A 17,239-nucleotide genomic window follows, 5' to 3' on the forward strand; every position below is an offset into this window, starting at 1 on the left:
TTATTTAATTTCACCACTCTATATAGTAATTACATAATTATTGTTGGAAATAAACATTTCTCTTCAAATCAATGGCATGTAATTTAGAGGGTTAGCTTAGCTAGCTAGCTAGGGTCGATATCTCATGTTCCTTCCAGTATATAGAGGATGATCAGCTATATACACACGCCTTGCCAACTGCTGTGTAAAATCTAAAGAATTTCTTCTTAATTTTGCATACATGATCATACGTCAATATCATTTAAGTACACCTCCATCCATTACCGATGTCTTGTGGTTATTACATATATGTGCATGTGTCGAGCCTCGTCTCTTTCTAGTTCATGTCTCCTCTCCTTCCAGACAAAATATAGTGAATGATAGAGTGAAAAAGAACATCTCCTTTAAACTTCTAATTAATCCACAAACTTAATTATAATTTAAATAATCATTAAAATATAAATATAATTATATATAAATAAAAGTTTAGTTTAAAACAAAACATGATCGATGATCTTGATTAGCGGATTGCTATGTTCTAGGTCAGCTTATTACACCAAACTACGACTTTTACAACTATACATCGTCAAAAACGTTAATCTCGACCTTTTTCTACGTAGAAATTATAATCTCAAAGGGTGATGTCTAATCCAACATTCAATTTGTCACGATCACCAAGTCAAAAGCAACAGATTAAAATTAAGACAAATGCGAAGCTCAACTAGACAAATTGATCCGCCTAACCAGGCTTTCTCATAAATCATGGACTCGTGACAGACCAAATTGCATGCATCACACCATAATCTTACTGCTTTAATTAACCACCCACCTTGTTGTGAGGGACAGCGTGGATTACAATATCTAATTATAAAGTCCGACCATTTATCTTTTTTACAAATTAATTGTTAGTAATCATATGCAAAAGCCCTATAATCCCCGTACTTAATTAGCCCGTAAATCTCTCATGTTTGGTCTGGCCCCATATGGCTGTAAAGCACTTTAGCATGAAGGCTAAGGAAAAAGAACCGTGGCTTTAGAGCTAAAGCAGCACATAAACATTGATAAAAAGCATGCATACATGAAGACATTAAAAAAGCAAATAAATGTTTGGTGCAGTGCTTCAGACATGCTTCTTCCTCCCTCAGATGTCTTGTCATAGGCTCCTAGCTTGACGGTAGTACCCTGCTCTCCCATATTCTGATGGAGTACCCTATCTTTCTTTCGTTTGTTTCGAAAAATAAAAAAAATTGGTTTTAAAAAAAATTACTTTTTTAACTTTTTTGTATTTATTTGTCATTAAAAAAAGTTAATCAACAAAAAATATTTTTCAGTTAAAAAAAAATTTAGCTTGGTTTTCAGAAAAATATTTTCTTTTTATTTTGAGCGGAAAACACTTTCCAGAAATTATGAAAAATTTAGAAATATCATCTTATTTGCCGATTATATCAAATTTGATCCTCAAACTTTTAATTGTTATATATATATATATATATATATATATATTTGAATATTTGTTTTTCAATTTCATCCCTTAGAATTTAATTTTTATATTAACTTTGGTCCTCATTTTTATTTTGCTTTTCCCTTATCATTTTTTAATTGAAATTTTTTATCTATCAAATTTGGTTCTCATTCTTTTGATTGTTACTTATTTTATTTGAAATAATTTATAAAATATTAATTATTATTATTTTAATTTCTTCATCTTTTAATTTTTTTATTTTTATTTGATCTCTATTATTTTGATTATTATTTATTTTATTTGATATAATTTATGAAATTATATTTTTTTTCAATTTCATTATCATTCAACTTTTTAATTAGTAAGATTTGTTTCTCATTATTTTAATAAACTTGAAAAAAATAAAATATTAATAAATTATTTTCCAGTTCATAACCAAACACTGGAAACTGTTTTCCAACTTATTTTTCATTACACTACCAAATATCGGAAAATATTTTCTCGGAATTCATTTTTTTGAAATTCATTTTCTAAAAAAAAATTACTTTTCAGCAAAAAAACGGAGCCTAAGTGTGTATACACACACGCGAAGATACGTAAAAAAGCGCATACATTATCACCCTTATCCATCACACTAGAAGAAGAAGAAGAAAATATACTAATTATTTGTATTTGTCGGTGGTTGTGTTGAAAATACTGCTTAACCATAGATTTAATTAATGCATGAACAGCACTAAAGCCAAGTAGTTGATCAAATAAAGGGGCGTGGATCAACACGAACCGTTTGTTTAGGTGATTAGTAGGACCATTAGAAAGTTAAATTCCTTGCTGAAATCCATTTTCTGGTGCAAAGTCCTTATTAATTAAGGATTGTAACATACAGGAGACTTTCATTTTTGTCATTCTTCCTGGTGCGTTAATGTTTATTAAAATTAGGGTTTTGTCTGTCTGGTCACAGTCACATCCATCCTGCAAATTGCAGCCCATGACATAATATATATAATATAATTAATTAGTCATCCATTGTGAATTATGTTCTCTGTCCCTGTAATCTCTCTCGTATGTGACACACACACACATATATATATATATATATAGACATATAGTATATGCTTCTGTCTCTTTCCTGTATTATATATGATATATAATATGTTTTTTTTTTCTGGTGAAGAGTAGATGGAGACCTAACTTTATGAAGGAATCTAGATTATCTACTTTGTTATGATCATAATCGAATGGTTTATGCTTTGACACGATAGAGTATTAGACTCTTCCTTCATTTTTTATTCACGCATATTACTTTATGGATTAGGATGCATGTTTGAATCGTCCAAAAAATGATAAATATAAAGCAAAAGTTGTGTTCATAATTGATGATCTTTTTTTTTTCCAGAAAATAATTATCTTAATATGATGATCACTCGTGCAACATGTCCATGCCTCAAGTGCCTAGCTAATCGTTCCCGGCCCTTTAAATATATGCAACGCCATCACTTTATGAACCTAGAGAGCTAGTTAGGTACATGATGATTAGTGCTTGTTAATTAACTTCATAAGCATGTGTGACAAAATAAAAAGAGGAAAATTATCCACATAAAAAATTAAGGAAAACAAAGCACATGTGATTAGTTGGGAGATTAAAATAAGTTAATTTGTTCAAGAATATTAATTATGTATGACCTATGATCCTGATGGTCAAATCAAAGATGTATACTTTAGGGATGTTAATTGAAAATGACAACAGCAGAATGAAAACGTGAATGTTGTGGTCTTTCCCCATTGCTAACCTTGTTGGTTTTGCTTGAAACCTAGCACTTGGGAAGTTTTAGATAAGCAATTAATGTAATAATATTATGAACTATATAGTAAAGTTCATAATAATATTATGAACTATATAGGAATCTACCTTGAACTATTAAGGTAGGCTGGTATACCGTTCATTTTCTTGACTTGGTTTATCGAATAATGCAAGAGCACAAATAGAAATTTGAATGTTTTCAAACTATCCTGCCAGGATGACAAGGAAAAAATCAAAAAAGTTATTACGCAGAGATTCTATTATTATTTACTTGAAAATATATTAAAATAATATTTTTTTTTATTTTTAAAAATTTATTTTTTATATAAACACTTTAAAAAAATTAAAAAAAAATTAAAAAAAATTAAAAATTTTCAAAAACATTTTTAAAATAAAATTAAAAGTAATATCCGAATTAGTCTAAAAGTACTTGAATATAAGGGCAAACTAAAAGCCCAATCTTAAATGGCTAATGTTACGGGATCATAGTTTTCTTAACTAAATTATTTATCCCATCGAGTTAAGTTTTTTTTTTAAATATAAAAAAATATTAAATATTGCAAATATTTTTTTCAAACAGAAAAAAATTAAGATAATGTGAGGGTTAATCCGATATAACCCGATTGAATCGGGTCCAAAAACAATCCATACAACTTATAAAAACATTGTTTGACAAAAAATAATTCAAGATGACATCTTTTTTTAATATTAAGATAAAAAAATATTGGATTGACTTAGATCAACCCGAGTTAACATGTCAAATCAACGACCCGCGTTATGGGACTATAATAACCACATAGAAAGCAAATAAAAATGAATAATGAAGCTTAATTCTCAATCAAATCAATGTTAAATGATGAAATTTAAAAAAAATTTAAAAAGCAACTAGAATTAACCAATTAAACTCACGATTCAAGTCATAAGATTTAGATAACCCCATAGAAAGAAGATTGATTAAAAAATAACATAAAAAACAACCCAAGTCAATCTGTCAAACTCATGACTCATGTCACCAGACTGAGATAAATTCATAAAAAAATTAAAAATGACTTAATTTAATCAATAAAAAAACAAATCTAATATTAAAGAATGAAATTAAAAAAAACATTGACTGTAAAAAAGAAAAGAAAAAAGTACTATTCTAATAAATAATGTTTTGTAAAAAAAGAAAATCTTTTGAGAATATACATGCTTTACTTAAATTTTGTTACGTTCTTAAAACCCTGTTTGGCATCATGGCTAAGCTGTGCTTTTGAAAAAAAATAATTTTTTTATTTTAAATTAATTTTTTATATATTTTGAATTGTTTTGATGTGTTTATTTCAAAAATAATTTTTTTTTAAAAAAATATTATCTTAATATATTTATAAACGAAAAATCATTTTAAAAAATAATCGTTACCACAATACATAACACTCTTTCTTGACTTTGCTATGAAATAAAATCATGTATCTACTTCGATGTGTAATATCATAATTATTAAGGGATTTTTGGAATTGTGTTCCATACATTGTTTTTAGAATATTTAAATTTTTTTTTTGCTTAAATTTTTTTATGTTTTTAAATAGTTTTGATGTGTTAATATTAAAAATAATTTTTAAAAATTAAAAAATATATTATTTTAATATATTTCCAAATAAAAAAACCACTTTTAAAAACACAACTATCACATCACTTTCGAACAACTTTAGTTGAAAAGCTTAACCTAACAAAGGCTATTTGGATCAGAGTAGTGGCTAGCTAGCTTTCTTAAGTTGGTCCAACAGACAACAAACCTATGATGTAATTGGGTGAACTAATTAAGCCTACAGTCCTCCACTAACACTATCCATACCGAAAGTGAAAGAAAGTGATTGGCTTTGTTGAATGCTCCTCTGTCCATTTCATTCCACGCTAAAATGCAACAAAATACAAAATGATATTCATCAATTAGAAACGCGTTTCAAGCAACAGTTCTAAGCTCCGAGTTATTTTCATTTTCAGTCTTTGATAATTAGATACTAAAATAAAAATTGCAACTTTAATTAAATACTAAAATAAAAAATTTAATATCAATTCACTTTTATTTTTATAAATAACTTCTGCCAAGTAAATAGGCATTTAGCATAAACTAAAAAAGATTGCTTAGCACCGCATAAAAATGTTTCTCCTACAGTACATTATACACATCCAATATACTCTTCGGATACATTATTCCTGGGTTTAGGGTTCTCCCTCGAAGGATTCTCCCAAATCAGAGTTTTACCAAAAGCTACTTAATTATGCTCTTCCTCCTCGCAGGTTAGAGGAGATTAGGGTCACTTTACAGGGAGATGCATCAAAGATCCTTTGATCAAGAGCGTGCTCAAGCGCTTAATCCCTCTGTCGCTATGGTTTTCACAAGCATGAAGGCTAGATTATATCGAGGTATCCATTGCAGAATCTCCTCTCAAAACCTTTTTCATCCCTACAGTTACAGCTTCTAAACAGTTTTAATCGAAACATGGCAAACAAATCGAGATCAAGATTTAATTTTTTCTCTAACCAGCATTTTTTGTCGTGCAAGAATATAACTTCGGCAACACAAAATCCAATCTATTATCAATATCTCGAACAAAAATAAATCGCTTAATCAGCTTCCAGAAAGAAGGATATGACAGGAGCTTGGTCCTCTCAGCTGATCTCTGCGAATTTTATGAAAGCTTCAATTTATACAAAAAGCAAAAATAAATAAATAAACGCGAGAGAAAAAAGTTGACTAGTTTCTTTGATTATACAGATTTCTTTATTGATAAATATTATATAATAGCGGATATCTGCTCAAGTTTTGCCATGAGAGACAGATGTTGAGAAGAAGCGTAAGCAATTTTAGATATTACAACAACATACTCAAGTAAACAAGAAAAGCAAAATTTAACTTGTAATTCCACACGTCTTAGCAAGGAAACTTTGTTGCGAACCTTGGTAGCACTAATAAAGAACTGAAAAATATGTTACAGCAACTGTCACCTTTCATACAGATGCGTTGGCTGCCTCAAGTCTTGGCATTGTCAAGGGTTCTTGTAGGTCTGGATTGATGGGAAACAGATAACTTTGTGAGAATTGTGCCATCAACTGGTCCATCAGCACCAAGGCTACCATAGCTTCCACCATTGGCACCGCTGCATTACCATCCCAAACAAAAGCATACTCTTAGAGAAAATTTATCTTTCACTATCAAACGAGAAAACATACATGAGTAAACATTGGTTCTCTTCAATTTTCCTTAATGATGATAATATATAGCCTACAAGCCCACTCCAGCTAGTTTAATATTGAGGATTACTTTGGTTAAGATTGATCAAATCATCAAAGTTCTAAAATATTTCTCAAATATTTGAAATATCATCCTACTATCCGAGGACATACCTCGTGGGACAACACAGGGATCATGGCGACCACGAGCTATTAGTTCTATCTCCTTTTTATCTCTAGTAACTGTATGTTGCTTCCTCTGCAAAACCAGCACACAAAATAAATATGAAATATGGAATATGGAATAAACTACATGCAAATATTTGAAAAGTATATTCAAATATACGAGCATAGCTTAATGAATCAATAAGAGTAGTAGAAGCATAATATGAGAAAAACAATGTGGTACTTCCTGACAAATCTTAAGAAACCTGAAAGAGCAGCAACTGTTTGCTGTTCATGATATACATGTAGGCAGAGGGTGTGCATGTGGTTCCAAACTATCAGTCCTTGCTAGAAAATCCTAAGATAGGGTTAACACACAGAGCACATGAAAAGGTATGGACCTTTAACTAATATGATCTTTCTTCCATTTTTCAATGACTTAATGGTCACAAATATCCAAGGCCAACTTTTGCACATCGAGACTAAATCCCTCCTATTCGGGTCTAGGCAAGCCTGGGCTGGTGCATTCATGGAACTCTTTCTTGCATCCTCATTTTGGATTTGAATCCAGGATGATTATATTGAATTACCACCCAATCCCAGGCTCATGGGTATGGTGAAAAACATGGTAAACCACCTCAACCAAACAGAATGGGTACAAATATGATCATAAAGACATGATCTTTGCATCAAGAAAATTTGCATCTTAAAAATAAATTGCTAAGCATACACATAAATGCATGCACGAATATTGGTGCGTGTAGATAGATCAAACTTACTCCTATAGTAGATGTTGGCTTGAAAGCTATTCTCAAGTTTATAATTTCACCGTTTGATATTCCTCCCTGATCACCAACAGAAGGAAGTGTCAAAAGTGATGCTCATCAAGGGATACATCTTTACCAAAATACCAAAATTAGAAAAAGAAGATCCAGAATCAAATCAAACACGCACCTGTATTCCACCAGATCGATTTGTTCTTGTTCGTATTCTTCCATGTTCATCTGTGTAGAACTCATCATTATGTTCGCTCCCACTCAAGAAAGTACCTGCAATGATTTTTATCATAGATTAAGACTTAGAATTAGCTTAAATATAGCAATATAGAAATGCAAAGAGCATGGTAGCATCCTAAGGGCTCGTTTGGGAACGCGGCTGCGGCTGCGTTCCCAAAAAATTTGAAATTGTTTTTTTTTTTTTTTGCTAAAATTTAATATGGTTTATATGTTTTGGATCGTTTTGATGTGCTGATGTCAAAAATGATTTTTAAAAAATGAAAAAACATCATTGACATGTATTTTGGCACGAAAAGTTATTTGAAAAGCACCCGCAACCACACTGCCAAACACGCTCTAAGTATATCACTACGAATCACCAAATTTGATTGAAAAACTTAGGTGACAGATGCATATAATAGTTTTCAACCTGAAAATCCACTCCCAAATTCAAAGCCCTTCGTTGCAGGTAGTGACATAGCAGCTTTAGCAAGCTCAGCTTCAAGTTTGTCAAAGACTGGTGAACCAAGCCCCTGGCATACAATTACAGATTTTAATAACAGGCAAAGATTGCGCTATAACAAGTCATAAGAATGAGCCTTGGACTTTTAGGATCTAGAAACTTCTTTGAACAATTCAAAACCTGACAAAGAAACATCATGCACATTACATGCATGCTGCATGAGGATAGAGAGAGACTCAATACTTACACGTGGTGCATTCCTTACAATACACGTGACCACACCACCAACAGAATCCCCTTTCACTCGGACAGCATCAATGGCGGCTATCATCTTCTCTGCATATTCAGGATCTGGACATCTGACAATATTGCTCTCTATCTGTTAAGGTGGCATATTGGCTGGGTCAGACTAAGTGCAGATAACAAGTCAGTCAAAAACTAAAGGAAGCCAATTAATAAAAATCTCCAGAAAGAGGGAACTACACTTTCAGATTTATAAAATGTTATTACTTCCCAGACAAACTTTCAGAAGTCCAAATATAATTTTACAGTTGTTGAAGTATTGTAACACTTCGAGCAACAAATCAAGGCACTAAGATTTGTGGGAGGTTCTTGCTAAAAAGTACTCTTCCACTAGCAAAACAAGACTGACATCCCAGAAATATGGAGAAACTTCTTAGTCTGCTTCTCACATGGCTAATGAATTCCAAAATAAAAGTTCTTTAACATACTACAGCATTCGTACCTGATCAAGTGAAAGAGAGTCATGATTAACCACTCCTTCAGGAAGTACAACCTTGTGGACTTGAGAGACATAAGCAAGAATCTGAAGACAAAACAAATGTTAAGGGAAAATACAATGAAAAAAGAAAAAATACACTCTTAGAAAAACTGCGTTTTTTTTATTCTGATGATAAAATCATTACAATTAAGTGAACTTATTTAAAGACGTTTAAAATCTATTACCATCCATCAGACATTTGGAAACAAAAATTAAAACCTAAGATAGCAACATTTATGCAGGATACTCGAGCATTATCCATACAAGTAACACAAAATCAAACATGCAAGTGAGCTATAAAACTGACAGGCCCAATAACCCAAAGATATAATCATTTGTCCTCAACAGGGAATCGAAACAAAAATGAAAAGAACAAGTTTTTCTACACCCAAGAGTTAATAAACACACCTCAGTTCCTGCATATAGCTTAAGAATTTTCTTTGCAACAGCTCCAGCGGCAACTCTTCCAATTGTTTCTCTTGCTGAAGATCTACCCCCACCCTTAAATTAGAATCCAAATAAACTAGGTCACACTTGCATTTCACAACAACGCCAACAGTATCTTTATAATTAGAGACTACATATTGCTTAAATACACTACCTGAACTGATCTAACACCATACTTCATGTCATAAGTCGCATCTGCATGTGAAGGCCTGTAAGCAACAGACATTTCATTGTAATCCTGAAAATTCAACAAAATAGGAATGAGACCTTCTCAGCTCCTTAGAAACTACAAAACAGATTGCCAACCAAGAAGTACATGTGCCTTTCCAAGTAAATAGACACCCTATTACTTATTTCATTCCGCAGCTTTCAAATTAAATCCAGAGCCTCAACTTCTTTTAGCAATCAAATATACATGCAGTCACCATCATTGCGTACACAGAAGAGTAACATTTTGAAAATCCTAGGAAACATTCTTTAAGGCTACAATCGCATAATCATTCTGCATACATCATAAATTTTGCCAAAAACACACTCTATTTTTACCCTTTTCAGCTAAATTAACCACCGAATATATGCAATGCCAAATTTCAATAAATACTCACAAATCCTCTCTGATCAGTATTTGGCACAAATACATGAATAGGCGTCCCAGTAGTCTGTCCTGCAGTTAAAACACCACCAACAGATCAGCACATCAAAAACCAACACCAGCAATACAAAAAAAAAAAACTAAATAAAACCTTCAGAAACACCGGAAGATATTTTGCAGGTATCCGTCTCTTTTCTTGGAGTCGTAATTCGGCTCTGACCAGGCCTCCTGTACACAACATACAACTACTTTCAGCCACAAAACAATGCACACAAGTAATTCTTTAAGAAATCCGTGAGAAAAAAAAACCTTCTGTCTAGATCAAATTGCATGTCAGATTCGGAGAGCGGGATGCGCGGAGGACATCCGTCGATTATACAACCAACACCACCACCGTGTGACTCACCAAATGTTGTTACTCTAAAATTATTCCCAAATGTGCTCCCCGCCGCATTTATTTCTACAATTCAATGAAATTAACTTAACTTAGTTGTCAAGGTCAGTGAACCTAAATTAATATTTTAAAAAAAAGACAGGGAGAGATTAATTGAATGAGTAAGGTTGTCGTTACGGAGTTTCTTTGGAAGACGTGAGCGGGAGGAGATCTGAACGGAGGAGAATGAGAGTTTACGGAGGTGGGCGGACGAGAGCGAAGCGGTATCGATTCTTGAGGAATCGAGGAAGGACTTGGAAGTAAGGGTAGAAGAAGCCATTGATTGATCTCTCTGCTAAACTGAATGAGAGGGAGAGATAGATTGGCTTATTGATGGAAGAGCAAATTGAGAGGAGTTTTGTTAGAAGTGGTTTGTTGGTTGTAGTTGCTTATTTTGATCTTACAAAAAAAAAAAAAGTCAGTAGCCACCTACCCTGTACTCTCAGAAATATCTCGGTGACCGTTTGTCACTGATGTTGATTTTTATTTTCAAATTTTTATTTTTTTATTTTAAATTAATTATTTTAAAATTTTTTTAAACTATTTTGATATATTGATGTTGAAATAAATTTTAAAAAATAAAAAATAAATATTTTAGTATATTTTTAAATTAAAAACACTTTAAAAAACAATCTTTACTATTTCTTCAAATACCCTTAAGTGTACTCAATGGATGGGTAATTAGAGATATTTTTTAAATTTATTTAAAATAAAAATATATATAAAAAAAATATAAAAATATAAAAATTTTTTTACCTGTTATTTTTTTATTTAACTCTCTATTTTTTAAAAACAAAATACATTGTAGAGTATTGAGAATGTGATACAACGGTTTTTTAAAAAAATTTGCTTTTTTTGTTTTGAATTAATTATATTTTATGTTTTTTATTATTTTGATGTGTTAATGTTAAAAAAATTAAATAAATATTATTTTAATATATTTTTAAATAAAATATATTTTAAAAAATAATATGTATTTCTAAATATTTCAAAAAAAAACTTAATAAAATATTAATAGTTACTTGTTAGCGATATAAAATTTCTCCTCCTTTTCTCTCTATGCGAGAAGATTTTCCCTTTTTTTCTTTTTCTTTTTTGAAGTTATTGGGTAGGTGAGCAGATAGTGGGGAGGGGATGGGAAGACCACGGCCCAATCACAAACAATCATACAAATCTGGTTGGTGGTGGAGTAAAAATAAAAACGAAAAAGAAAAAAAATCGATAAAATAGGATTTGAATGGAAATCTTTTACTAGCTAAGGGATAAAAGTTTGTTTAATTTTTAGTGGCATGACTACAATTTTCTTTTTTTTAATTATTATTATTTTACTTGGTTATTATACATTAAAATATAAACACTTATATAAAGAAAACAACACCTTATTTCCTAACTCAATCAACCAGGTCTTGCATTTAATAGATTTTATCAAGAATTTGATTATAAATTTAGAAGATTTTTGGAACTTAAATTTACAGGAATTCAATACAATTTAAAACGGATATAATAGACAAGGTCTTCCCAATAAAATATACAGCCAACTACCAATTCCTGAAAAAAAAAAAAAAAAATCAATTAGGTAGTAATTGTGGGTCCTTTGGCGTTGACCAATCGGGTATCAATATCAGCTGGAAAGAGCTACCAACCTCCAATTTGTCCACACTACCACCACGTGAGGACTTGGTCAGTTGGTCAATTAGATGGCTCCCCAGGTTCGGTTGTTCTGTTCTATGGAGACGCGAGCTATTAAGAAATTGAAAACATTAATCATGCTTCTCAATTCTCGGCCTTCTGGGCTGCAAGAACACGACAGTACACACTCACAGATTATAGCCTCCACTCTCCCATCCCTTCCTGGCTAAGTTTGTTTTTTGAAAAATTATTTTTAAAATTTTTATATGTTTATTTGTTATTATAAAAGTTGATTAATAAAAAATATTTTTCGGTCAAAGAAAAATTTAGCTTGGTTTCCAGAAAAGTATTTTTCTTTTATTTTTGAACGGAAAACACTTTCTGGAAGTTGTGAAAAAATTAGAAATGTCATATAATTTGCTGATTATATCAAATTTGATCCTCAAACTTTTGATTGTTATATATATATATATATATATATATATATATATATATATATATATATATAATTTCATCCCTTAGAATTTAATTTTTATATTAACTTGGATCCTCATTTTTATAATTTTTATTTGCTTTTCCCTTATTATTTTTTAATTGAAATTTTTTATCTATCAAATTTGGTGCTCATTCTTTTGACTGTTACTTATTTTATTTGAAATAATTTATAAAATGTTAATTATTATTATTTTAATTTCTTCATCTTTCAATTTTTTTATTTTTTAGATTTTATCTTTATTGTTTTGATTATTATTTATTTTATTTGAGATAATTTATGAAATTATATTTTTTTTCAATTCCATTTTCATTCAACTTTTTAATTTGAAGATTTGTTTCTCATTATTTTAATAAACTTGAAAAAAATAAAACATTAATAAGTTATTTTCCAACTCATTTTTCATGACATAACCAAATACTGGAAAGTATTTTTCAACTTATTTTTTATTACATTACTAAACATTGAAAAACAATTCACTTTTTCCAAATTTATTTTTCAAAATAAATTTTTTTTCCAGCAAACAAACAATTTCATATATGTCTCTTAGAAAGGGTTGGTTATATCACTTCACAGTACGATTACATGAATATACAATGAAGGGAGTAAGATCATGACTGTAAGCATAAACAATCAATTATTATTTCAATGTTTATAATTTTAAAACTTCATAGTTTTTGCATTCAAATATATATATATATATATATATATATCTGGATCCATGAAAAATCCTTTAAGAGATGAAATCTCGGTATGAAAGAAAAACATGTAGCTTAATCACTTTTTTTAAAAAAAATCAATAAAAATTTTAGTTTTAGTATTTATTAAAATATTTAAAAGCTCATTTTTTTAAGACACCTCAAAAAAAGCATTCGCCCATAGTGACCTTTTAAGGCCGAAGTGAGCATTCAACAGAAGCTTTGGCCCTAAATGTCATCGGCCTGTCTTGTCTTGGGCCAAAGCCTGAAATGCCTGGCTCTATTACTGAAGCACAAATCGAAACACGTATTGGCCCAAACCAGACTGCTCCCGGTTTTTTGTTTGTTTTTTTTTTTATTGTTGACGCTTATTAAAGTGTGGTTCAAGAAAAAAGAAGGTTCGTTTATCCCTTAGTATTTTCATTTTATACGGACCTGGGAGACTATATAAAGGCCTGGAGCCCCAAAATATGGGATTTATCAGAAATAGTCTATCTTCCACACTTCTAGTCCAGTTTAGGGTGCAGGTTACAAGCCTGGCCTGGAAAACAATGCATGCCCAGTCGGCACGTGACTATGACAGCCGAGAGAATGCTTTGTTACTCTTCTTTTCAGGTTTCAAAGTTCAAGACTGCAAGCTACTCCATCTAGAACCAGAAGCGCTGTGACTAGGTCTCTACTGTATAGACAGACCTTACTAGTTACTTCTTCTTTTCAGAGTGCGGTCTCTGAACACAACTTACGGGTTCGTTGGGTACCCGGTACATGATGGGATTATTTTTTAAAATATTTTTTATTTTAAAATAATATTTTATTATTATTTTATGAAAGAATAATTAAAAAAAAAACACAATTATACGATACTCCCAACCACTCTCGGATGGTTATTGATAGTTTGCTAGATTTCTCAATTATCGATGACAGGGAAGCTTTTAATATTATAGCAACAGGTAGTATAAATTTTTTAATATAAAAAAATATTCAAATATTAATGGAGTATTTTTAATAAAAAAATAATATTGAACTCAAAATATAATGTATTCTAGATGATATTTTTTATATTTATATGGTTATAAATTAAATGATATTTTTTTTTCAAATATTAAAATGAAGACATGTTGAATTGACTTGGATTAACCTATTAAATCTACGAACCGAATTATAAGATCTTGATAATCTTATAAAAAAATTAAAATAAATTATCAAAGTCAATTCTTAATCGACGTAATATTAAATGACAAGATTAAAAAAATATATTAAATTAAAAAAGAATAGAAAAACTATATGAGTCAATCCAAGTTAAATTGTCAAACTTGCGACCTAAATTATAAAATCAGGACAACCTCATAAAAAAAAATTTAAAAATATACGAAGCTCAATTTCTATTCAATCTAATGTTAAAAGATAAAATTGAAAAAAAAACTAAAAAAAAACTAAAAAAAAAACTCAAGTCAACTCGAGCTAACTGTTAAACCGTAACACGGTTCATGAGACCATAATAAAAAGATTATGAGCCTGTCTCCAATAGATTCAATTTTATAGGTTGAAATTGAGAAACAAAAACTAAATCAACGAGATCAAGATAACTCCACGCAAAACAAATTGAAAAAAATCACGAAGTCTAATTCCTAAATAACCTAATATTGAAGAATAAAATTGAAAAAAAGCTTAATAAAAAAAAATTAAGTTGCTGAAGGGTGAAATTGAAAAAAAAATATTCAATTAAGACATAAAAAAATAATATGAGTCAACCCAAGTTAATCTGCAATACCCGGGATCCGGGTTATGCAACTAAGATAACTTCATAGAAACCAAATTAAAAAAAAAACCCAATTAAAAAAATCAGCTAGAAAAAACAAAAAAAAATAGAATCAACCTAAATTAATATGTTAAACTCGCAACTTGAATCTTGAGATTAAAATAAATTTGTTTTTAATAATTTAGCATGTTCTGTTATTTTCTTTGGAGTTACTGTTTGGACAAGGATTACTGGGTTTTTGGACAAACATATCAGATCCAATTCAATTTTTTTTTCCATGTGGGTGTTTACATATTAAGACCCCATTTGGCACTGCGGCAACGGCATCGGCAGGAAGCAAACATTGAAAATCAGTGTTTGGTTAATGCAAACCACACTTTTTTTCACATGGGTCCCACCTAAAAACCGAGGTCGAAACTCAGTTTATGAGAAGTAAGTTTTATCTGTTTCTCCTGCGTTCTTCTCCTGCTCTTGCCTGCGTTCTTCTCCCGTGGAGAGTTCACTCTCCACTGTTCACGTGAACAGTGGAGACCGGACCCGGTCCAAAGCTATAAAAATGCATTGAACCAGGTCCGACCCAGTAAAAAAAAATATTTTTAATTGTGTTTTATTCGAAAAACTAGTGTTTCACATTATTGAATAACACTATATAAATTAGAACGAGATCGCTTGATGACGTAATATTTGTAGAATTTGATCGCAATCCCAATTTTATTTCTGATAATATTTTACCTGATGTTGTTGCATGCTTACAAAACCAATGAAACTGTAGTCCTTGTCGGATGTATTTCATACGTGATGGAATTGTAGATAGTTTAATGGAATAATAAAAAATATTTTATATTAAGTATTATTCATTTCATGATGTAATAGCAGTAGTTAAATCTACAATATTTAAATTAAAAACCATTAATATTAATATATATATTTTTTAAAATTATTTTATAACCTCAACTTGAAAAACATTCTTAACCAAACACACTAAACTACTTTTTGTTCGACCTTAATTTCAACCACAGTTTTAACCAAACATCTATTTTTTCAAACCAACCTCAACTAAAAATATTTTTTATAAAATAACTTTTTTCAAACCACAATCAAAACAGCTACCATAATATTGAATATACTCTAAAAATCTAGCATTTCAACACGATCGTGAAAACATTATTTACGTTAAAAATAAGAAACTTATAAAAATTTTACTTTATGTGTGAGCCTGTTTGGCTCTGCGGTTGAATCTATGTTTGACCAAATTTTAATTTTTTTTTTTGCTAAAATTGAGTGCGGTTTGTACTTTTTGGATCGTTTTGATGTACTGATGTTAAAAATGATTTTTAAAAAATAAAAAAAACATCATTGACATATATTTCAGCATGAAAAGCTATTTGAAAAGCAACCACTACCACACTGATTTGAGATTTAAATTCTAACTGTGACATCGCAGCCATCAAAGCCCTACCACATCAAGCTGCCATGAATATGGCTAGTTGAATAGGTGTCTCCACCACACTGTGTCTATGCATCGTATAGAATCGAAATAGGGATCTCCAAGCAGTGCTTTTAAATCCGAGCCGGTCCACAACTCAGGTTATAGATTTTAACCGGGTTATAAGGTTTGATTGAATCATCTAAGTTAATTCTATTTTTTTATAAATCAAAACGATGTTGTTTTGATAAAAAATAAAAAATAATCAACAGATTGCAACCAGATTTTTGACCGGATTACCGGGTTAACTGAGTTTTCAACTACCCTTATTTTTTCATAAACTCAGCTCGGTTTCAGTTGCGAATCAGTCAGGTTCAGAATCGACCCGCCGGGCTGGGATTTAAAACTATATGTCCAAGTACATGTAGCTTTTACTAGTGTGCATGAGCAGCAACGCCACCAATCATATTCTGTCTCAAAGTTCTTATAGCCATCGGACCACAACAACCGTTATGAAAAGATTTATTTTATTTTATTTTTTTGTAAAACATAATTTTTTTTTTATATTTTGGATAGTTTTGACGTGGTGAACTCAAAAATAATTTTTAAAAAATAAAAAAAATATCATTTTAATATATTTCAGCACGAAAAGTTATTTGAAAAACAACACCAACCAAACTCTCAAAAACCGTAAGCCTAAGGGCTGACGTGAAAAGAAACCATATTTTATCCCTGTTACTATCTTTAAGTTCACGGCTTAGCTAGCAACTCATGATTTGGTTCGTTACAAAAAACTCATTATTTCCGGGCAGCCATGGCCTAACTCAGCAAGTTAAAAAGCTCCTGGTCTTTGATTAGAATCTTAGAAGGACCGTAAACTTAAAGACCGTAACAGGACTACTCGTT

The 17,239-nt window shown here is 30.6% G+C and overlaps 1 protein-coding gene across 1 annotated transcript; it reads right to left on the reverse strand.

Moving 5' to 3' along the window:
- Positions 1–5,980: 5,980 nt before the first annotated feature.
- LOC7457872 (chorismate synthase, chloroplastic) lies at positions 5,981–10,730 on the reverse strand. The gene is made up of 13 exons (XM_002311982.4): positions 10,467–10,730; positions 10,205–10,355; positions 10,047–10,123; positions 9,909–9,967; positions 9,458–9,541; positions 9,265–9,357; positions 8,821–8,901; positions 8,323–8,454; positions 8,043–8,145; positions 7,572–7,666; positions 7,397–7,462; positions 6,627–6,711; positions 5,981–6,379 (listed from the first exon to the last, which is right to left on the reverse strand). The coding sequence occupies exons 1-13, from the start codon at positions 10,606–10,608 to the stop codon at positions 6,231–6,233; spliced, it is 1,317 nt and encodes a 438-aa protein (XP_002312018.3). The 5' UTR covers positions 10,609–10,730; the 3' UTR covers positions 5,981–6,230.
- Positions 10,731–17,239: the final 6,509 nt, after the last annotated feature.

This window comes from Populus trichocarpa, chromosome 8, assembly GCF_000002775.5.
Source record: "Populus trichocarpa isolate Nisqually-1 chromosome 8, P.trichocarpa_v4.1, whole genome shotgun sequence".
NCBI classification, from domain to species: domain Eukaryota; kingdom Viridiplantae; phylum Streptophyta; class Magnoliopsida; order Malpighiales; family Salicaceae; genus Populus; species Populus trichocarpa.

What these genes read in the sequence shown, in the direction of transcription:
- LOC7457872 (XM_002311982.4), bottom strand. Translation starts at nt 10,608, where the DNA reads ATGGCTTCTTCTACCCTTACTTCCAAGTCCTTCCTCGATTCCTCAAGA. An exon ending in CAATTTGATCTAGACAGAAG is followed by an intron (nt 10,124 to 10,204) that starts GTTTTTTTTTCT and finishes TGTTGTGTACAG; the next exon opens with GAGGCCTGGTCAGAGCCGAA. An exon ending in ACTCTCTTTCACTTGATCAG is followed by an intron (nt 8,455 to 8,820) that starts GTACGAATGCTG and finishes CCACCTTAACAG; the next exon opens with ATAGAGAGCAATATTGTCAG.